Raw genomic sequence first — 24,792 nt, forward strand, 5'->3', positions numbered from 1 at the left:
TTATTATTATTACTACGTATTATTTTGTATTTGTTTTTTTTTTTTTCTGAAAATAAATAAATAAATAAATAATAATAATAGCTAATTATACTTTCATAATTAATTTTTGTAATACAAGAAAAATAACATTAAAAAGCCCCTTTAACAAGGGGAATTCTTAATGCATAAAAAAAAAGAGAGAGAGAAATAGGCTAGATCGCTAGAGCTATTATAAACATCATAATCTATATTATCAGATACTAATAAGTAATAAATTACCTACATTAGTGATTTGCGACTCGATTTGCCTCTCGATAAATGTGTTGAATATTCCAAATATGAAGTTGAGTGAGGAGAGACTGAGGATCTTTGATAGTATGTTCGATATGCCAAGGGATTGTCCAAACGTCTTTCACTGAGTTGATAAATATTGTATAGTAAAATTGTTCTACTAGAAGTATCAAAAGCTATCTCGAAATAAACACAAGTTAATTACCACCATATATATCACATTATATGCTTTATTTTTATATATGAAAATCAAATCTTAGTGGGTGAAAGTAACTGATTACCCTTATAAATCTTATCTCATTGTCTATATACATTAAAAAGTTAAAATCATATTAAGATTGAGGTTAAAAATTACCCCATATTGACTTTGAGTTACCCTGAAAGTTTTTAATACACTAATTGTAAACCAGATCACAAAAGTTATTGTTATAACTTATAAGTATGAATTAAACTGAAAAAAATCATACATAAGTATGTTTTTTTTGTTGTAGATTGATCAAGAGATTACAAATTTTCAAATAGGATTTATATAATTAGAAATATAATGACTTAATGCAATGTGCTAATTTTTTTTTTTTTAGATTCTTATATTTAGCCATTAGGGATATGTCAGTCACTTTTCCAAAAAAATGAAAATGCTTCAAGCCAAATAGGCTACAATACTCTTCCTTTCAACCAATCAAAATTGCAACTTGATTTTTATATTTTTAAAATAAATCCCCCCCAAAAAAAACCCTATTTTCTCCCCTTTATGAGCTTATGAAAGGACCGTTAAACTATTTGGTACAACAATTATACCAGAATTTTCCAATTGATGATAGTCGTGCTTTTATTATGTATGTTATATGTTATTTCAATCTATTATGTATTGAAGTTTTTGTCATATCTTTTCTGCTTATTTTTTTTTGTGATCTTCTTCTATTCTTTAGCTTTTAAATGCGTATTAGCTATGTAAAGAACACCTTTAACAAATTCAAAAACACTTCCACATTTCATGAAGCAAAAACCATCTCCACCCTTATATAGCTAGCCTCCTCCATTTCCGATCCTTCTCATTGTCACCATCACTAATGCCCTCTTTCTCTTCCATCAATTTTGCCTAAAAAATAAAGATTAAAAATATTCCATGATTCTTTAGAAACCTTATTTGTTAAGTTAAAGCTATGTATGTTGTACAATTCTGTCCAATATGGTGCATGTTATTTACATAATAGTGAGATCAACATTTTAAACAACAATAGAGATTACATAATAACTGATTATTAGTCTAATTTATTCCAAGTAAAAGCCACAAAGTGGTGAGAAAAACACTATGTTGAAGCAAAGCTAAAACTTTGAGTAAAACTGTACTTTTTAGAGTCTTTAGACTATTGCTTGAACATGTGAAGTGAATCACAGACACACATGTATATGCCAACTTGATTTAACTTGTTGAATTATATACTAATGAACACTACAACTTTACTCTTTACTTGTTTTCTTGGTTATATACTAATGTACTCGAAAGAAAGGAAAATGCTTTAATTTGAATGTATAATACAAATGCAGCCAACTTGTTTTAGACCATATCAACAAGATAACAGTAGAGTGTTGGCTCACATGGTTAGTTTCTTACTTTAAATTTTAGAGGTTTAATTAAGTTCAAATCCTTCCAAGTGAGCTGAGGGTGCTTAGGGTGGGAATACCCTTACCCTTTCCTTTTCTGTCAAGTGATTAACTTGTAAATATTAAACTAAAAAGACCATAAAGGTTGAGATTTGGTCAAGGTCCTCTTTACTTAAAACAAAAGTTACGTTGATATTTATTAGATCTAGGTATTCTCGTGTTGCTTAAAACAATATTCGTATCTAATACGTCTACATGATAATGCTATATGTAACCCTTAGGGTTAAGAATAAATATTTAATATTTTTCTAATTGCATATTCATTTAGAAATACATGACATATCACACATAAATCAGTGTAATAAATGTTACATTTTTTTTTGTTTTTGTTTTTTTTCATTTTTAGCTCCTTATATACTCCCTCCGTCCCAAAAAGAATGACCCATTTGGGTTGATTACGCGGGTATTAAGGAAGTTAAGTAAACAGAAGTAAAAGCATATTGGAGAGATAAATTTACATGGGGTTTGTAAAAAAATAGAGATATTGTAATAAAATAACATAGAAAATCAAATTTTTATATGGGGAAGCTAATTTTGCACAAATATTGTAGCAAATTGATGGGTGTTTTAATGCAAATGGGTCATTCTTTTTGGGACAAAAGTTTTGGCCAAATGAGTCGTTCTTTTTGGGACGGAGGGAGTATAACCCTAATTGTATACGGAGTAACATTTTCTATTTTATGATACATGAACTAACTACATCTTATTAAATGCAAATCACATTAATTGGAAATTAAAGTTGTACAAAAAAAAAAAAAAAAAAATAACAGCACATACCCAGTATTAAAAAAGATTTAGAGGGAGTAAATGAATCAAATTTTGTCGTGCTTTGGAAACATGAAACCATTTAAATACGGAGTATATACTAATTGGTGTCCCACTTTATAAATTATAATAAAGTGTTTCCCAAAAAAAATAAAAAAAATAAAAAAAATAAATAAATCAAGTGTCTCTCTAAACAATTCTTAATGAGTACCAAAATTAAAAATAACTTTAATCCACATTTGGGATAACTATTACTCATGTATCAATTATTGATATTACTCGATAAGTATAATAAGAGGTTACTCTATCAATGTTACATGAATTTTTTGTTTTTTTTCTTTTTTTGGGTACAAGTAAGAAATAAATTTAATCTATCAGTAAAAACTAAGGGCCTGTTCATATTTACTGTTCATATTTATTGAACTGAGCTGAACTGAACTGAACTGAAGCTGAACTGAACTGATTGGAACTGAACTGAACTGAATTGAACTGAAATGAATATTTTATGTGAGAGGGAAATTAAGAGCTGAACTGAACTGAACTGATTGGAACTGAACTGAACTGATTGGAGCTGAACTGAACTGAACTGAAATTAAGTAAATGTGAACAGGCCCTAAGTAACTTTTATTCAGTGCGTAGTTTGTGGGGCCGACCAAATCACTGATCGGGTAACCATTGATCAACCGAGTAACCATTGACTGACCAACTAACCCTTGACCAAATAATCTCGGGCACATAACTCTTGATCGATCGAGTAATCGTTGACAGACCAAGTAATTCCAACTACATAACCCCTGATTGATAAAGTAATCGTTGATCGATCAAATAACCTCTGATCAAGTAATTCCTGCCATACAATATGGTTACCCACTTTTAAAACTTTGTGACTTTATTTTATATAAAGGTAAATTGTTATATACATAGTAGTTTATAGTAAGGTTTTTATCAATGTATCCAATTCATTTAAAAGTTTGTGTACATACACTAGCATGAATCCATTATAACATTAGAAGAAAAGATTTTTTTTTTTTTTTTATCATGAAGTATTAGTAGAGTATTAAGAAATTAGTTTGGCTCCAAGTCCTATTCCTTATGAAACTCACCAAATTGTATTATGTACTATCCTTCTGACCATCAATTAACCAATTAATTTACATTACTTTTTTGTACTTTTAAACTCTTCCACAATTTTTTTACTTCAAAAATTTTATCAAGTTCATAAAAAAAAAAAAAAAAAAGAAAAAAAAGTGACCCTTAAATTTGACATCTTACCGACAGATAGACTAAACAGACTTTGCTCACAAAGAAAGTTCCTCTCTTCTACTTGCTTATGATTTAATAAACCGTGTTCATTCTAATCTGACGGTCCATAAATCATTTCTATTTCTCCTTACATTAGTTCTTCAATTTTTTCATACAATTCTTTCTTCTTGATTTTCCGATCTTCCCAATTTTTTACAGTTGACCGTCCTCAGATCTAGCCCCAATTCCTCAATTTTTCTACAAATTCCCTCCTTTTCTAAAATCCCATCAACCCAAATTCACGATTTTGAGGATATTACTCTTGGATCTGTTATTCTGTAAGTTCAAATCGTTAAAGTTCTAATCTTTATTGTTTGATTCATTCAATTTTGTTATATAATCATATATTATATAGTTTTTTAATTATAATCGCTAGTTTATTGTTGATATATTAGACAATGGCTAGTGGTTATTCAGCTGTTCCTAGTGATAAATTTGTGGAATTACAATTGCAAAATCATGATACATCATCTCTTATACCAATTACTAGTAATGGGTATGTAAAACCACCGAATGTGGTTGATGGTAATGTTGATATTGATGATTCTGAATTTGATAATTACCCTAATTACCCCTTAATTGTCGGTGGTATTGGTAAAGGGTCTGGGGTTCCTGGTGCAGTTTTTAATCTGACTACTTCGATTATTGGTGCTGGGATCATGGCTTTGCCGGCGGCAATGGGGGTTCTGGGGTTAGGTTTAGGGATGGTTTTGATAGTTGTTATAGGGATTTTGTCTGAGATTAGTGTCGAATTACTTGTTAGATTCGCGGTGCATTCGAAAGCACTGTCGTATGGTGAGGTTGTTCAGTTTGCCCTAGGCCGTCCTGCGAGGATCTTGTCCGAGATTTGTATTATTATAAACAATGCAGGGGTTTTGGTTGTTTATTTGATTATAATTGGTGATGTTATGTCGGGTTCGTATCATCATGTTGGGGTTTTTGATCAGATGATGGGTAATGGTGTTTGGGATCAGAGGAAGCTTGTGATATTGGTGGTTTTGCTCGTGTTTTTGGCACCGTTGTGTGCGTTGGAGAAGATTGACTCCTTGAGCTTGACTTCAGCTGCTTCAGTTGCACTTGCGGTGGTCTTTGTTGTTGTGACATGTTCCATTGCACTTGTTAAGGTTGTTGAAGGGAAGATTGATCCTCCTAGGTTGACACCGGATTTTAGTTCTAAGCAGGCGATTGTGAATTTGCTTGTGGTGATCCCAGTGATGACGAATGCGTATGTTTGCCACTTCAATGTTCAGCCTATTTATAATGAGCTTGATGGGCGTTCTCCGCAAAAGATGAATCGCGTAGTAAGAATCACAACACTTGTTACTGTAGTGGTTTATGGTTTTACTGCCTTCTCTGGATATTTGCTTTTTGGGAAGAACACTGAATCTGATATTCTCACCAATTTTGATACAGATCTTGGAATTCCCTACAGTGCTGCCCTGAATTATATCATTAGGATAGGATACATTCTGCATCTAGTTCTTGTCTTCCCAGTTATTCATTTTTCACTACGGGAAGCAGTTAATGCCTTGATTTTTACCGATTCATCTATTTCAGATAGTAAGAAAAGGCTTTACATCCTAACTACTGTGTTGTTAGCCTTGCTTTATCTTGGTTCTACAATGATTCCTAGCATTTGGACTGCATTCAAGTTTACGGGGGCAACAACAGCAGTATCATTGGGTTTCATATTTCCATGTCTTATTGCATTACGGTTGGATGGGCAAGGGCAAAGCTTGACCCGTGGAGAGAAGTTTTTCTCATGGACCATGCTGGTAGTGGCTGCAGTAGTTGGTATCATTGGAGTGATTGGCAATGTTTATGGACTACAAGATCATTCTTAGTTGTGTTTTTCACAAATTAGGTGTCTTTTAGTTGATATTCTTTGGGGGGATAACGAAGAGACTTATACAGGCTAATCTACTTCTGCTGCGGAAATTCGAGGGGCCCCTGGAAACAGGGAGTGTACTATTACATTTATGAGTTTCTCCATATGTAAATTGTTCCACAATGGGACACAACATTTGTTTATCCATCATGGATGTCGATCCAAGGATAGATTTTAGCTCGATATTGAGGTTGTGACTGATTGCACGAAATCAGTTTGATGGCTTGACATGAAGGGGGAGACTTTCATGAGAACTGCTGCATGTTCAAGGATTTGGAGGCTCCATCACTGTAAGCCCCTGTTCTTAGAACTAATTCACATCTCTCAAACTTGATCAGTTGATCTCGTGTAATGTGTTAAAGCCTCAAGTGTTCATTCATTTATTCTTGAACAGGTCATTGTTGTGCATAAAAGCAGTATTTGTATCTCTGGCCTGATTTTTGTGTAGGAAACTGCAGAATAAATACAGTGTAGTATTATTAGCTGTTTCCGGATGCCGAATCCGACCAGTGTGTTACTTTAATAGCAATATTTTGAATATTTTTTTTTTCAAATTTAGTCTTGCATCAAGTATAACTGTTTACATTCTTGTTTGAATCAGTACGTTTGAGTCTTGATTGTCTTTGAATTTCAGTATTTATTTTATCGTCTGCTTCTTGCCTCTCAGTGCACTTCAATGAGTGAAGCACTTAAATTCTTGGGAGCTCAGATTCAGCTTTTACTTGATTGGAAAATGTTCTGCAATTTTGTGGGATACTGTCATGCTAAATATTGGATGTTTGCTAGATGGTTTGGCTTTGAATCTCATAAATCAAGCAATGGGGTTGCTTCCCTGTTATGGTTTGTTAGGTTAATGACATTCTTACTGGACTGTATTTTGGACCGATCACATGTAGAAATAATTGGGAACTGATTGATGGGTACTTATTGACAAGCAAAATATTGTTTTAGGATTCTTGATGAGTTTGGATAAACGAGCTGTAATATTGACTCTGAAATTATGATGCGGAACAGCTTATGTCATTATGTGTCTTTTATGATTTTGATAAATGTCTGACGAATATACTTGTAATGTGTTGGGAGGTATAGGCATATTGAGTAAATTTGAGTTGGGACTTGGGAAGTATTGAGAGATAGGACTTTGATACTCTTCGTTATGTTAATAGCTTGCTGAGGGCACTAAGAGTGACTGAGTAACCTTGCACTTGAAAGGATAGATTTGAGAATGGTTCTTATGCCATAATCATTCAGCATGTCTGCCCCCTCGTTCGAAAAACTCTCGTCTACTCAAGAATCAAGATTTATCTTTTATCTCTAGCCTTCTAAGCATTTATTCTTGAGAAATCACCCTCACTTTGAGAAAGCCTTGGATTGATCATTGGAATTTGACAAGCCATGAGGTTAACAAAGTCTTTCAGACTCTTCTTCCTCACCATAGGCGTTAGGCTCTTAAGAAAGGAGTTGCTGCTGTTAACATGGATTGCTCATTCTAAGCCTTGTAGAATACTAGCTATAAAGACAGGTCAACCCATTGCCTAGATCTCATTTGAGTGATTGATGCTCGACTAATGTATGGTGTGGTGTTGTTATCACTGCTAGCACCTTCTCTTATGCTTTCTTAATGCACTCTTTTACAGGAAGAGCCTCTGATGTTTCCCATGCCCGATTCATTCTTCTTGATGTTTCCATTGTTATTAATTCACTGTCCTTTCTAAAGTTTATTGTAGCTGTGTCAAAAGTGTGTTAAATACAAATTTGAGATTAAATGTGAGAGTATTGCAGAGAATGTAGACTTTACAGTTCTAGAGTACAGGTTAAGTGAAGTTGATTCTAATTGTAGAAGCCAGGATGCTGTAATTCCAACCGTACCTTAGCCTTAGCCCTTAGGGACAGTGAAACCAAAGTAAGCCACTGCAATTTTAATAAACTAGGCCCAAAGACAATTTTCACTATTACACTTTATTGTGTTTCATAAGAACTCTTTAGGCCCAACTCTTTAGGCCCAAGTTGTTGGGCTTTGACTCTTGAGGATATATATATTTGGGGTTCTAGGATGAACAGAGAGACAGAAGATGGTCATGACAACTCCCCATTCCTCAATGGTGTGGTACACTCGGGTGCACAAAACTACTAGTTATTGGTACAATGGTGTGTGCACCACAAGTGTTGGTGTGTCTACGTCATGTGGCAACATACGTGATTGATGCGTTGGTGCCACGTTACATGCTGACACATGTGAGGGATGCAATGGTGGATGCACTATGCTATGTGCACTTGGGTGGGGCCCTTTCAGTGGTGGGGCATTAAGCTTGGCTTGATGACTGACTTAGCTTTAGTCATACTGAGTATAAAACCATGATGAAAATTGGACAGTAATGCTCTACACAGGAGACAGCAGAATGTTGAAACTCACAAACCACAATAGAGGAATGTGAGCATAGAAGTGTCAGAAACACTATAATAGGTTATGAATTTCACAACTTTACTAAACTCCCTTAGATAGTGCTTGATGACTACGAGTAGGTTTTTTATATTTTAGCTCACTGAAATCTATTGAATTTGTACTATAAAATGTCGCAGAAGCCGAATTTTTTGAGAAGGGTTTACAACAAACCCCGGTTCGTTTGTGAACCACTTAGAGGATGCTGTTTACCTCAGTCACTCCTCCTCTGGTTCATGCCAAACCCATTTTTCAAAATACACCCTCTCCTAACTTATTTGGTTACTAACTTGGGCGTCAAAGGCTTGACTCTACGCTGGGCTCGGAGTTCACTTTGCAGGCATATTAGGGTCCTCTATATCAAATGAATATTTAATTCAGTCAAAAAAAGATGTTTTCAAAACAATTAATCCGTGGTTGAGATATGAAAAGATGTTTATGAGGCAAAACGATTATAGTGAAGTACAAACGGAATGTGTTTGCCTATTTATTTTGGTCAATATGATTAAATTTAAAGACAATGAACATTCATAGTTAGACCTAATTAATTGGGTAATAAATGGTGTTTGTTGGGTCATTATTCAATGCATTGCTACTCCAAACTTATCCATGCGTGTAGTTCAATGGTTACGTATAGCTTTGCATCGCCTCTTATTGTTGCATTGCCTTTTATGGTCATGATTTTATTGTGCAGTGAAGAAAACTCTACGACACTTGTACCTAATCTAACTGCTTTCATGTTTTGTTTTCGAGTTTAATAATTTTAGTTCACTTAATTATCGGGAACCAATTTTTGGAGTACTAGTTAAAGGTACTCCGTATAATGGTTAAGTATCTAATAATACACGGTGTTAAGCATAATATTCCATCATGTAATTCAATTTAAATTAAATTACACCATATCGTCGGTCATTATAATGATGAGCTTTAATTTTGATTGAATACCTTAATTTAGAATATCAAAGTACAGAATCAATACACCAAAATGTTGAGAATCAAATAGAATGACAATCTAAACAAGAGACCGAAATTTGAATGCTTGTATGAAATTAGAAGCCAATATTAGATTATGTTACATTATTTAAATTTTGTATATTGATAAATTATTGTTCTTTGTTGATACGGTTTAATAATGTCAAACCACCGCATTATTAAATGAAGTAAAATTATGCATGATTAGTACCTACAATCCTACAACTTATTGATTTCAATGTATCATGCAAACTCAGAAACTCTTTGCATTATTTTTGTGACATCAGACAATTTCTTCTTTACATTTAGTACTTGCATTTAGCTAGAAAAGCAATAATAGCTCCCCACATATAACCCTTAGTCATTGCATTATTTCTTGTTTCAATAAATTCGACCCCTTTCATATACAAGTATGATGCAATAATGTTTGGTCGATCCTAAAAATTGTCATTATCCTTCCATACGATTCATTTTATTTTCAAATTTCAATCTATATATAAACTCAAAGGCTATCCCTTTCATTGTCCTAACTTCTAACCAATACAATTAAATTAGTGTTCAACCAACATTTAAACCTTGTTACATAGGCTAAAGTTCCAAACCATTGAAACATGATCACTATCCAAATCTAAAATAAATATCAAAGAATTGAAATTGATAGGTGGAGTATGGGAAAGGGTCATTGAGTGTTATTATACGTTGAGGACAAAAATAATTTCACATGGTAACATTACATTCCATTACATGTCTCATTCTCAAAATTTGTGAAAGAAGAAGAGACCAAAAATTATGACAAAGTCCAAAATATCAATTGATTACATGCTTACAAAGAAGGCATGTGAATACATGTGAATTTGAACTGTTAGCAAATTTCTTGTTTTTGGACCTACATATATTGTACCTCTGGTTTATTATGTCCGATCTTTTAAGGAGTATTTTTTGTTTGAATTGGTCTTAATCTAGCTCATTATGATTAAGATTTTGACAGATTGAGTTGTTTAGCACTTCATTATTGTCAACTCATTATATCTTATAGTTAGAACTCATAGTATTAATATAGTAGGGTTGGGTCGACCTCATACATTTAAGAGACAACTTGCCCATCACAATTGCATAAGCTGTTTTAAGGGTGGAGATAATATAAGGTAAGATAATAATACTTTTAAAGTGCTCCTAGTACGACATGATTTAATGAATTCGAAATCATGTATGTCATGTATGTAAGTTTTCACCATTTGATTGAGTTTTGCTAAAAGTTAATGCTAAAAATGGGATAAAAAGTAAGAATTCATTGTTTATTTTTATTTAAAAATAATAAGTTGTGTTGATTAAGTTTGTTGAATTTGGACCTGTTCTCATTGACTGAACTCAGCTGAACTGAACAGAACTGAACTGAAATGAATATTTTATAAGAGAAGGAAATTAGGAGCTGAACTGAATTGAGCTGAGCTGAACTGAACTGAATTTCAACGTAAGAGAACAGTCCCTAAGTTACCTTCTTTTCCCATCCTCACTTGCTATGAGATGAGTTGGCCAATATTCACATTGTGGGATAGGCTCAAAGGCCACTTGTACTATTCCACAATAATATAAAACAAAAAAAAGCAACTTTCAATTATTGTTCATTAGATTCATTTTACTTAGGCTATAAGTGAGCTCAAGTTTAGATTCTTTGATTGTTCATGATGTATTATCATCTACTAATGAAATCAATCATGTTCCTACGTTAAAGTGAAGTTGTTTGATTAATCTTTGATGTCAGACAATATTGTTATACAGCATGTTGTTGGAACTCACTCATAAATATAGCACTTTAGAAAGAAAAGCCTTTTACTAGATTTTGCTCCTATAATATTTTAAAAATTTTACTATTCTAGGTTTCGCACGTCTTTGATTGTCATTTTGATATAAACTTTACTGTATAAATAAGTTTCGTCTTGATATTAACTTTAAAATATGACATTAATAGTAGTACGTAACAGGTATGCATACATACATAAGCACAAAACTTTAACATTAAATCACAATTAAATATACAAGTATTAAAAAAAAAAATAAATAAATAAATTATTAAAATAAAACAAAATTACTTACAAAATTCTAGAACTACTCCATATAAGTATATAACTTAAGCATTGAATGCAATTTGTTACGATTTTGCTTTATTTATAGGTGTTAAATGGCCACATCTATAGTCTATACGTGCCATTAATAGAAAAAAAGAGAGTCAATACTCATCAATAGAGTGTCAATAATCATCAATAGAGCGTCCTATATTTAAAGGCATACTTGGTATCATTATGATTTATGAGGACAAACTATAGTACAATGTCACACTGATGAATGTGATGATCATCAACAAATGTATATTTATTTTAATGCATGTCCTGCAAAATATGCATGGTATGTAGGACTTTTTAGGCACTGCCCACCACTACGTCCTTTTATCGACTTCTTCTGCTAACCTCAATAAAAACTATAGTTAGGTATTTCTGACTTTTGCCCCATTATTCCTTACTGTACTGTACAGCTTTTCAACGCTTGATTTAATTCTAACCTTATTATTTACTTAGGTAGTTAGGTACGTACATAGGTAACGTTATGTTTCATGTCAAAAACAGATCCGGACCGATCTGATTTGAAATCAATTAATCCAAATAAAATCCGATTTAAATTTCAATACTTGTTATAAACAATAATTAAACATGACTCAAATTAGAATAAGACCTGACTCAATCCGACCTCACTAATCCTGACTCAACTGCTCGAATTAATACTACCTTAGCTTCTGTCTTTGATGTATGTTTGGAGTTTGGACGTGTGGTATGTATACATGTCTTGTATATAAATTTTCTGATTTTTCTCTCGCCTACCTATTCTTTTTCATCAAAACATGTCTAATTTTCGAAGTGCTACTTTATAAATGACATATTTTGATTTATAAGAGACTTTAACTTTGTCATTTGTGTTCATTATTGGTATTATTATCTACTTACAACTTTCATTATTTAAATGCATATACTATGTGATTACAAGTACTTTAGAAAAGTTATGTATTTTAATCCTCAAGAATGAACATCATTATAGTGGTAACAAGTAAACCAAATGCCGATCAATTAACGTTAATCAGTTGAGTCATTATTATAAGTAACTAGTGTTATAGTGGAGTGGCTTAAACATGATCATTTCATGTATGGAGTATAACTTATATATTAACGTTACCTAATTAAATCCAACTTTTGTTATAAAATACAACAATAGTCCAAAAATTTATAATAGCGACCATTCCAACACTAACTTATTAGCGTTACATAATTAATTACTTAATGTGGAGGATATATTTTAAATTTTTAACGCAAATGCATGAACATAACAACTATGATTGACAATTAGTATAATTAAAATACATGGCACGCAATTAATTAACTTATTAAGTATATTATTAAAGTGAGGTGATGGCAGACAAGGTAACCTGCTACATACCAATACATTATGAAGTCAAAATGATAGCTAAAGATAAGCTCTTTATATTAAGCTTTTGTCGAGACATGCAGTCCATGCAATTTTATATATTGCCTAGATTACAGTAGATCAAGGACGAAGCAATCGATACACATGGTCAATTACTCATCATAGTTAATGTGATCTTAGGATGTGGTAGTCTTTTTTAATGTTGATCGGCATTTATTTGAGTCAGAAATAGTGTAAGAATGGTAATTTGATACGTGAGATTGAATCTCGACTATATCACTGTTGTTTGTATCTCTCAAACTATATACTTCGTAATTTGCATAGAAATATAGGGAGTAATATAAATTTATGGTGTACCGTGTGTCCGACGTAGGGTTCAGGTTCATCTTGTTAATTATACAACGTTTAATTTCAAAATATTAACTCGTATAATTTTCACAAAATTGAGCTTTCTAAAGCATAGAACTCTATAAAGTTTACTATAGTTTTTGAGCAAAGGAAATATATTTCGTTAAATCAACAAATTGTGTTTATGTGCTTGGCTAAAGTGACGTAATTACCTAAGGACAAGTTAGAAATAGGATCCAAAGTTTTGTTTTGCCTTTTGTTTTTATTTTACATCTAAGATTTGTTTAGTTCTATAAGTCAGATCTATAGGGATTTGTAACATTTGAATCACGTATCTAAAGGGAAATTTATGATAACAACAAGTCAACAATCGTTGCAAATAAAAGTAAAAAAGTCATATTGAAAAATTGGAATTCCAATTGTTAGGCAAGTACTTCAAACTTTTTACTTTTTTTGGAGCCCTTAAAACAAGTTTGTAGTGTTCAGATAATCAGATCATAACATAATTCGTAAGGATAAATAATTAAATACTCTTTAATTAATTAATATCACAAACCTAAAACAACAATTATATATTTTTCCAAGGCCCATTAACAACAAATAATGTGTCTAAAATACATGGCATATACCCTCAAGTTATTACAAAGGTCGTCCTTGACATCAGATACCTACCCTCCCTTACTCTCAAGTGTCCGACTCACAAAAATAAGCTAGATTAACCCACAAGAAATCCGATCCATAACTTACTTTATTATCGATTAATTAATTTAACATACAAGTCGATTGCCCTAATTAAAGTAATAACCATCCAAAAACTGAGTGGACACAACACGTCAAGACCAAAAATATAGTGGGCAACCCCAAATATCTTTACTTTAAATTGCCCTGAGCCCCGTGATTAATGGCATCATACACAAATTTTCTTAAACCTCACTCTTTCAAAATTCTTGCTCATACTTTCCCAATTTTGTAGGGAATGTGGTCACCCTACCTTTATATCTTAAGACCCTACATTCCCATTTTTCACATCTCTTTTATCTTTTGTCACTCTCAAGTTATAACCACCCCTTTTAATCTTTAACAATAAAGTTTGAAATTAAGATCTTCATTCAAATCTTTCATAAATTTATAAATAAAAAACCCTTCATTATCATATTTTCCTTTTTATTATACACTTACAAACCACCCCCAACTGCCCCTTTTCATCATATATAGAAAATCATTCCTCATTTCCATAACAACTTATTATTAATTATTGTACACTTATTATTGTAGTATTACACACTACTACACTCTTCAAATTATTTCTCCCTCCTTTACAATATTCGTATACAACGGTTGCATTAGATATCTTCGGGTTTTTTTAGTCATGGATTGGTATTCATGGTTATCAAAAACAGGGTTAGAGTCATCAATAGTGTATGAATATGGGCTAGCATTTGCACAAAATGAGCTAGAAAAAGAGGATATATCATATTTCAACCATGAATTTCTTCAAAGTATGGGAATTACAATAGCCAAACATAGGCTAGAAATTCTCAAGTTAGCAAGAAGAGAGAAAAATCTAGCACAAAAAAGTTTAAGCTTAAGCTTGAAGCATCCAATGGCAAAACTCTTTGTTGCTTTGAAAAAGACCAAAAAGTCCTTGGCTAATTACATAGCAACTTTGGTACATAAGGAAAATGATGGAAGAGCACTTATTGTTTTGTCAAACAAGAAGAAGATCAACAAGAAGAACAAAATCGGCGGCGGCGGCGGAGGTGGTGGTGGTGGGATAAGCTATAGCTCAAGGTGGAAGAAGGCAATGATGATGAGGAGTAGTAGTAGGAAATTAGTGATGGTTAATAGTAATTATCAAGATAGATTAATGCTTACTAATGGTGATTATTTGGGTGATTATGTTGATAATAATCATGATTATGTTGATGGTGAAGGTGATCATGATGATTCATTGGTTGTGTCTACACCTAAGCTTGATAGTTACTCAAGTCCTTTGATGTATGATCTTCATCAAAGCAAAGAAGATAGTAATAATAATAATAAAGTTTGTGATGATGATCAAGAAGATGATGAATATTGGACTCCTGCTCTTGAAGAAATCAGGTGGGATGCTATGTTTCAAGATTTAAAACCCACTTAATTTTTCTGAATTTTGTGAGTTTTTTCTTTTTTTTTTTTTTTTTTTTTTTTTTTTTTTTTAAATTTTTGAGTGTGGAATGTTGAAAGATTTCCGGGTTTTTTTTTTTTTTTTTTTTTTTTTTTTTTTTTTTAATTAGTTTGACTGTTTTTTTTTTCCACAATTTGAGGTTGAAAAGTAGATAGATTTTGACTTTTTTAATTCTTGGGTTTTGGTGAAAAAGAAATAATCAACTTTATGGAAAAAAAAAGAAAAAAGTTGAAGGTGGGATATAGTAAGAAGATAGAATTAGATGTCAAAGTAATATTTAATATTGTGTATGTAATCTTAGACATAATTATGAGTGTAGAAAATATGTTTATCTTTGTGACTGATATGAGTTTTGGATTTTGAGTTAGACCATATCAGATTCTGTAGCTCAGCTGTGTGAGAATGTATTAGATAACAATATAATAAAAAGTTCATTATTTTGATGTTCCTGTAATGTTGTAATCCTTCTTACTTTTTTCGTCTGGCATATGGAATTACTCGTAATTGTTAATATCGATAGTGTGATTTGAACTAGTAATGCGATAATTTTATTAGGACAGGGGTGGTATATATGCTTTTGACTGATTGATAGCTAAAATTGTTGTTGGGATGATTCTGCTGGTAGCAACTTTAATTTATCTGTTAATTTTTGGGTGGCAATTGAAATTACCCTGCTACTGTTGCTTTTACTGCAAATCTTGAGCATCCTATGAACATTATTCACAAAGTGTAGGTGGAAAAGATGTAGTGTAAGCAGACTTAGTACTCTGTTGAAGAATCTGACATAATGAGCAATACGATAAGATACACAAAATACATACTTTTGATGTTTTAATATTTTTTCAATATGTTCACAAGTAATCTGCATATCAGCACGACAGCACATATATAAGTCATTTAAGTCGTTCCAATTTTATCAGATGTTACCGAACAGAAGAGAAACATTCTTAGCTTTTAAGTCGAAAGAGTCATTAGATCGATAATAATCATGCTTTCTTTAGCTCTTAGTAGTTAGTCTTCAGTGACAATTTGCAGTATATATAATTAAACACCAATAAGTAAAATGCTTACTTCGTATGATTTATGAATATACTGTATTTTTTTTGTACTGCTATCTACTTTAGCAGGACTTTTATGATTTGTTTTTATCTCAAATACTCCGTAACATGTATTTTACCCCACTGTATTGTAGAGTTGCATATCCAAATCCCTTGATTATATTTCAAAATAAATGCATCTTCTAATTGTTTGCATGCAAAATCATGAGACCAACACTTGAATTTTGAGTGAACTTTGTACAACAGCAGAGTTTTTTTTTTTTTTCTTTCTTTTCTTCACAAGAGCATAGTGTTTAATTGTGCAGATGATCGAAATTAAATGTTGTGTACACACTAATTAAGTAATCGTTGTGTAATTTCTCCTCATCGATTCTACCCTCCTAAATCATTGTGCCAATGAAAATAATTGCAACTAAATATAAAGCTCCTTTAACCTTAGCTTGTTTGTGGACCGAACTCTCCTCCACTTTGTTTTTAGTTGCCCAAGCCCATTTCATATTATCTCAAAATTTATCATTAACATATTATGGGCTTCAACAGACAATCATCTTTAACGTTTTTTTTTTTTTTTTTCCCTTTTCACAATTGAATTTCTAAATTGAATCTATTATTTGATCAATTTCAATCTTTTTTATATAGACATGGGTTTTTAATCAATTTCAATCTTTTTCATATGTAACGGGACAGAGTTTCAATTTAGAATTTCAATCAAATTATAAAAGAAGTTAAACCTCTCTAAACCCTTTAGTTATCTTAATTATTTGACATACGCTCTCTCTATATACTACGGAGTAGTATATATTACCTCTACCCGGCCACTTCCTTCAATAATTAATCTATCATTCATGGCTTTATTTGTCCCAAAAATGGATGAACCCTCAAAACCTCCCATCATGGTTACCATCCCAAACTCGATCACACTCACACCCACCAACTATCTTCAATGGAAGACTCAAGTCGAAGCCGTGCTCATCGGCCTTAACTTATTCGACAAACATATCGACGGCACCTTTCCATTACCATCCACCACCATTCTAACCCCCGCTTATCAAACATGGTTTTGCCAAGATAAACTAATCTTTGGTGCTCTTATTGGTACCATATCATATGATCTCTTTCCTCTTGTTTCGCAAGCCAATACAACTCATGAGTTGTGGGATATACTAGCCCAAACATATGATAAACCTAAACCTAAATCAACGCAAGACAAATTGGTGAGTTTTCGATCTCCATTATTTTGTTTTTCAACGTAGAATTATTTTAGTCGGATTACTTGTTATTGATATGTTTTTGTCGTTTTATTTTACCTAAGTTAAAAACGCAAACATACCCATGTTAAATTCGTCATATTTTCTTGAATGTTAACTTTTTATAATTTTTGTCTATTGATTATTGAAAGATATTGATATCTTGTTAAGCCTAATATTGTATAGCTAATGGGCCAATGTTATCGGCCCCTGATCTCTCATACCTTAATACAACTAAGGAAAATCAATTCCTGATATATTATTTAAAATAATCATGCAATTACCTTGTTTCATATTTAGTTTACACATTTGTTATTGTCAAATTGTCAATTTATGATTTCAATGCTTTATATACGTGAATCGAATTAAGCACAATAAATTGTCAAAGTAGTAGAGAAGTTGTTTTTGTTTTGGTACAATGTTTATTAAGTTACTAACAATGTACACGAAACTTGTTGGCAGATTGAGAACAATGTCAATGAAGACGATCGAAAGGACCTAATTAGCAATTTACCTAATGATATCTTGATACACATGTTATCTTTTGTGGATATAAAATTGGCAGGAAGAACTAGCCTTCTTTCGAAGAGATGGAGGTATGTTTGGACTCAAATAATTGATCTAGATATCAACGACCCGGAATCTTATGTACATGGGAAACAAGTTAATAATAGTCAAGTAAAAAGATTTTGTACAATGGTTAACAAGGTTATAACCGCGAATAATGCCCCGTTTCTTAATTCCTTCCGATTACATTTTCCTTTAGTCAATTTCTCCCTTTTCAAATCCTACGAAATACCTCAATTATTTCCTCTATTATTCAAACCCATTGTTGTTAATGCTTATGATGACGATATTGTTGACTATTGGATGAATTTCGCCTTATCCAAAAAGGTTCGGAGTTTGGAGTTGAATTTTTCAAATTTTTGCGGGGTGTATAATGATAAAAGTTACACAATTCACCCGGTTTTTAATGATCAGTTTAATACCTTACAATGTCTTCACTTGGAAGGACTACAAGTGGATGGACCCGTGCTCGAAAATTTTCTAGCTCATTGCCACAACCTTGATAGCCTAACGGCGAGGGCATTAAAGCTCAAAAGCCCACAAAAACTCGTTGTCTCCTCCGTCAACCTGAAGCACTTGGATATAAGTCATTGCGAGAACATTCGTACATTAAAGATTTCTGCTCCAAAACTTACTTCATTTGTAATTAGCGCGCGTGAAAAGATTAACGAGGTGGAGTATACTAATGTTTCATCACTTGTAAATGTGGCTTTTGGAGATGGTTATTGCGTTCATGTTCTTCACAATTTGCATCTTATTTCGGCTTTCTCACATCGACTTGAGAAGCTCTCGATTTATTTAATTTGGGTTAGTTGCTTTAACGAACTTTTTTACTTTTACATAAAAATATTTGTGTAACATCGTCTTACTAGTAAGATTATTTTTGTGACTCTCAGGTGATCTTATGATGGTAATAGGATCTTATTTTACTAGTAAGATCATTTTTGTGTATAGGGGTAATGCTCGATAAAGTCATAGCGTTAAATAAAGCTTACACACAAAGTATATTGGGATAGAGGATTATGTAAAAGCTTACACTACTTGTTTGTACAAAGTATAACCTAAATTGATTTTGTGGTAACGTACGTTTTTCCAAATTTTTATGCAGGGACAATTTTATCCGGCATATGGATATCCGAGGATCCCTATGGGTAATCTTCCCAGTTTATTAATCTCTTTCATTGAGGCATGTCCTTTGTTGCATACCTTCAAGTTGGAGGTACGCTTTTGGATTCACTTTTTATAAACTTTGGTCTTATTTAGGTTAAACATGGTATCTTATTGTAATATATATTTTGCATGCACCCTCTATGTATAAACTTTGGTCTTATTTAGGTTTAACATGGTGTCTTATTGTACTATTGCATGCACCCGCTATATATGTCTAAGTGAGATCAAAAGTAATTAATATTCTTCCTTTGTTTTCTTTTATATGCAATACTTGTATTTAACGTCTGTTTATGAGTTATTTCAGTCACTAATATCTTTTATTACTAATATGTACAAATTACAAAAATTTAATTATAATAAAGTAAATCAAGGTAGATCAAACCAGATCTCACATGACTTAGGGCCTGTTCACATTGACTGACTTGAGCTGAACTGAACTGAACTGATTGGAGATGAACTGAACTGAAATGATTAGAGGTGAACTGAACTGAATTCATTGGAGCTGAGCTGAACTGAGCTGAACTGAAATTAAATAAATGTGAACTGACCCTTAGTTTTTTCCTTAACGATAAATCATCCAAGGTAGTCAAAGTAAAGTTTACAAGTAGTGTAAAACTCAAAGTGTTGCACATAATAAAAAATGGATGAAATACTTAATACTAATGTTGGTCGTCACCAATTATGTACGGTAGACTTGGTAGTAGCTAGTTGATGGTCGAGCATACCAATTTACAAGTTAAGGCTGTATATGTATTATTTCAATGTAGAGTCGATGTCCGCACTAGTTTAGTTGTTAAAGGTGCCTGAAATGTTATTTCTATTTCTTATACTTCGTAAGAAATAAGATTTAAATCTCATCGTACGTCTATATAAGTGTCTTTCTAAGTTATACATTTCATATATTTTTTAAATGATGCACTTTCCTTTCAACACGACAATATTGATTATTAACGACTAGTTTATGTTGGCTCACAGCTATGGCCTATACCTCAACACGCAAAGCTAGTAACAATGTCATCAAGAGGAATGGATGTTAAGATTAAGTACGAAATGCGTAAGCATGATCAACTCAAGGTTTTAGAGATAGTTGGATTTGATGGAAGTGCAACTCTAGCTGACTTTGTATTTTGCGTTACTCACAATGCTCCGATGCTTAAGAAGATTATTTGTGATCCTCATTGTCCACGATCAAACTTGGGATATCTACACAATGTACACGACAACAATAATATTGACAAAATAGCCCTTGCGAGAAGACAAGCCAAGTTGCTTGCACAGCAAATTCAAGAGGGCATTGATGTAGTAGTTTTATGAATGATCGATATTCTTCTTAGATTAAACTTTTCTTAGTTTTATTTATTATATGTTTACTTAATAGAGATTGTAACAAAAAAAATTTAACAATCAAATTAATGACACCCTTAAATATGACATGTGTTATTATTGCTTTTTTTTTTTTTTTTTTTAGTATATGGTTAATGTTTATAAAAAAACTAATACATAGTATTTTTATTTTATTTTTTTTTTTTGAAAAGCATAGCTTGATACACAAATTAATAAATGTGGCTTAGTTGCTTTTATTTTCTTGCTGCCTAGTATTCTTTTATGTTTTTCTCTTCAGTTTGTTATTTCTTTCTTAGGACTTGCCCCTATCTCAGGGGTGGTTCTGGGCATGTGCAGGGTGGTTGACCGCACAGGGCCCCTAAGTGAAACTACTATAAAAGGGCCCCGACTTTTTAATTTCGTAACATACTTTTCCTTTAAAAATTGATTTTAGGTCCCAATTCAACAAAATTGCACCGGGCCACTTTAAGTGTTAGCATTTATAGCCCTGCCTCTGTCCTCTTTTGCACTAAAAAAAAAATTAAAAACGCAAAATATAAAAAAGCAAATGTATGAATAATGAAAAAGTTTTAGGAAAAATACCTTCATATTTTCCATATCTTAAATGTTATTCCACATTTCCATATAATTTTATAAGACAACCTTTCGTATTTAAAATATTTTTACAACAATAAAAAGAATGATTATAGAAAATGATCGATCCATATTAACCAAAAGGAAAAAAATAAAAGACAAATTATTATCTTGGTAATCCATACTTATCTTATATTCTAATAGGAGTATATATATATACAAAGTAGTTTAGGGTTTCCACCAACAACAATAACCCAATTCTAATCCAAAAAATGGATGAACCCTCAAAACCTCTCATCATAGTTACCATCCCCAACTCAATCACACTAACATCCACCAATTATCATTCATGGAAGACTCAAGTCAAAGCCGTGCTAATCGCCTTCGACTTATTCGACAAACATATCGAAAGCCCGTTACCATCCACCACCACCACTCCAACCCCTGCTTATCAAATTTGGTTTCGCCAAGATAAGCTAATATTTGGTGTCCTTATTGGTACCATATCAAACAATCTCGTTCCAATTGTTTCTCAAGCTAAAACAACTCGTGAATTGTGGGATAAACTAGCCAAAACCTTTGATAAACCCCTAATCAATGTTTCCGAGTGTTCGCATCAAATTATAGATTTAACATCACCCCCTTCTTCGCCATCGAATAATGAACCCAATTCAGCGGTCCGTAATCAGAAGAGAAGAGTGAGTTTTCAATCTCCGCTTATTTTTTTTACACTAGAATTGATTCACGAATTTTTATTATATTATCTTGACAAATAATTCATGATTTATTATCGTGTTATCATTATAATTTTTTTTATTGACACGTTTTGATTGAGGAAGACTATTCAATGACTTGCCATATGTGATGTTTATATTTTTTTTGGTTTTTTAATCAATGGTTGAATTTGAATACATTAAAGGTTCAAATTGGTGTTATTTTTTTTTTTTTTTTTTAATATTATCTAATTGAAAAGTATTGATATTTGGAATGAGGAAGTCCCAATTAATCAATTTGATATCAAATGGTAAATAAAATAACATAAATGTTCAGTCATCATGACATTTTTCGTAAATATATCAACAACAGTGAGACCCATATTTAATAAAAAGTTGTTGATTTATTTACAATTTTGCCATTTGATAAACAAATTTTGTTTATCATATTGATAAACTGGTATTTTCTGTATTTGTATTTAGATTAATGCATTCCGTTTCACATATAGTTGACACATTTTTTTTTAGCATGATTTCAATATCAATTATCATAATCTTTGATAATGGAGAATTTGGAGAAATTGTTTTGATACAAAGATTATTAATTATTAATTAATATATAAACAAAATTCTTTGCAGAGAAAGAACAATGTGAAAGAAGGTGAACGAATGGACCGACTTAGCAACTTACCTCATGATATAATGGTACACATATTATCTTTTGTAGACATAAAATCAGCAGCAAGAAGTAGCCTTGTTTCCAAGAAATGGAGGTATGTTTGGACTCACTTAGTTAATCTAGTTTTCGAGGCCCCGGAATCTTATGACTCATCCCCACGACAACTTATCAGAGGAATTGATGATACTCAAGTAGAAATATTTTGTACAATGGTTAACAAGGTTATGACCGCGAATTGTGCAACGTTTTTAAATTCCTTCCGAATACGTTTTCCTCTAAAGAAACGCATCTCGAATGGGATTGATAATAGATTAAACTTCTTGTATCATCCAAGGAACAATAATTTTGGTGATTTAAATAAGTGGGTTCAATTGGCCTTAACAAAAAAGGTTCAGAATTTTGAGTTGAACTTGTCAGATTTCCAAGGGAATAATGTTGCTAATAGTTACACAATTGGGAAGGACTTCTTCCTAGTTCGCCCGGTTTATAATGATCATCTTAATACCTTACAATCTCTTCACCTGGAAGGCTTAAACATGGATGGACCCGTGCTCGAAAATGCCCTAGCATATTGTCTCAATCTTGAGTGTCTAACGGCAAGGTCATTAAGGAACTACCCTACACTATTTATGGCAAGTTTTGATTATACACAAAATCAACAACATCATCAACATCTTGTTGTTTCCTCCCTCAAGCTGAAATACTTGGAGATATGTCACTGCTATGACATAAAGTCCTTAAAGATTTCAGCTCCAAAACTTACTTCATTTACATATTTCGCGAATTATGTTAGTACAGAGGTGGAGTATACTAATGTTCCATCACTTGTGAATGTGACATTTGGAGATAATTATTGCTTTCATATTCTTCATAATTTGCATCTTATTTCATCTTTCTCACATCGACTTGAGAAGCTTGCTATTCATTGGAATCAGGTTAGTTGTGGAGAAAATATTTATGAGTAAGTACGTCTTACCATCATAAGACCACTTTAATTTATATGTGACCGGCCCTAAGGTGGTCTTATGGTGGTAAAACGGTTTTAATTATAAAGTTTGTATAACTTAACTCGGTGTTCTTCCAAATTTGTATGTAGGAGAATCGTGATTCATATGGATTGTATGAGATCCTTAGGGACAACCTTCTCGATTTAAGGTCTTTCATTGAGAAATGCCCTAGGTTGCATACCTTCAAGTTGGAGGTACAATTATTTTGATGCACTTTTTAAATTATAAACTTTAGGGTGTCGAGATGTTACTTAAAAGTCTTAGACATTAGATTGAATAATCTCGTCTGCTTCATTTTCCTTTTATTATATACTTAAGGTTCTCATTCGATACTTTTTTTTTTTTTTTTTTTTTTTTTATGATGCACTATTCTTTCAAGGCAACAGTATTGTATTGACTATTTTACGTTTGTTTGCATCAGCTGTGGCCTTTGTCGAAACAACCAGTGCCAATGTCAGGACAAAGGGATGTTACGATTAATTACAAGATGTGTAAACATAATCAGCTCAAGGTTTTGGAAATTGTTGGATTTGATGGAAGTGCATCTCTTGCTGAGTTCGTGTTTTGTGTCACTCAAAATGCTCCGATGCTTAAGAAGATTATATGTGATTATCGCTGTCCCCGATCAAAGGGAAATGCTCACAAATGGTATGACCTTAAATATATTGATAGAAAAGGCTCTGTGAGAAGACAAGCCAAGTTGCTTGCGAAGCAAATTAGAGGAGGCGTTGATGTGGTGATTCTATGAATGATCGATATTCTTTTTTATACCCCTTTTGTTCCAAAATAAATTACCCGTTTCTCTTTGGCAAACATTTTGGAGAATATTCTGAGGTTGTCTTTTTTTTTTTTTTTTTTAGGAAAAGCACGAATATTTACTCTTTAAGTACTTTAGAATGTTCTTTGAATTCATCTTGTTGTCACGATCCGACTTCAAGTCCCTCAAATACTAACCAATGGACTGAATGAAAGTCTGCTCCTGGCCTGCTTTTAGGACTCTCAGCACCTCTAATCTTGCTGAGTGGCCTTTGATAATATCGTACAGTACGAGTAGTGTACGACCATTTCAAAGCCAGCAGGAAGAAATCGAATTTTGCAAAAGGCAACAGGGTTAGATTCACGGTACAATTGATCTGTGTACTAGTA

General features: G+C 32.5%; 4 protein-coding genes across 4 annotated transcripts; all 4 read left to right on the forward strand.

Moving 5' to 3' along the window:
* Positions 1–4,042: 4,042 nt before the first annotated feature.
* Positions 4,043–6,658, forward strand: LOC145620593 (amino acid transporter AVT6E-like). The gene is made up of 2 exons (XM_081675288.1): positions 4,043–6,180; positions 6,525–6,658. Exon 1 carries the CDS (start codon positions 4,401–4,403, stop codon positions 5,844–5,846), a length of 1,446 nt encoding a protein of 481 aa, XP_081531414.1. The 5' UTR covers positions 4,043–4,400; the 3' UTR covers positions 5,847–6,180; positions 6,525–6,658.
* Positions 6,659–14,274: 7,616 nt separating this feature from the next.
* On the forward strand, positions 14,275–15,736 carry LOC145621047 (uncharacterized). Its single transcript, XM_081675781.1, has one exon. It carries the CDS (start codon positions 14,491–14,493, stop codon positions 15,259–15,261), a length of 771 nt encoding a protein of 256 aa, XP_081531907.1. The 5' UTR covers positions 14,275–14,490; the 3' UTR covers positions 15,262–15,736.
* A 1,476-nt stretch (positions 15,737–17,212) lies between these two features.
* On the forward strand, positions 17,213–20,644 carry LOC145619994 (putative F-box/FBD/LRR-repeat protein At5g44950). Its single transcript, XM_081674664.1, has 4 exons — positions 17,213–17,560; positions 18,056–18,967; positions 19,269–19,379; positions 20,306–20,644. Exons 1-4 carry the CDS (start codon positions 17,213–17,215, stop codon positions 20,642–20,644), a joined length of 1,710 nt encoding a protein of 569 aa, XP_081530790.1.
* Positions 20,645–21,511: 867 nt separating this feature from the next.
* Positions 21,512–24,752, forward strand: LOC145621338 (putative F-box protein At5g38390). Its single transcript, XM_081676075.1, has 4 exons — positions 21,512–21,945; positions 22,600–23,574; positions 23,736–23,840; positions 24,068–24,752. The coding sequence occupies exons 1-4, from the start codon at positions 21,520–21,522 to the stop codon at positions 24,392–24,394; spliced, it is 1,833 nt and encodes a 610-aa protein (XP_081532201.1). The 5' UTR covers positions 21,512–21,519; the 3' UTR covers positions 24,395–24,752.
* Positions 24,753–24,792: the final 40 nt, after the last annotated feature.

This window comes from Chenopodium album, chromosome 27, assembly GCF_948465745.1.
Source record: "Chenopodium album chromosome 27, dcCheAlbu1.1, whole genome shotgun sequence".
Taxonomy (NCBI): Eukaryota; Viridiplantae; Streptophyta; class Magnoliopsida; order Caryophyllales; family Amaranthaceae; genus Chenopodium; species Chenopodium album.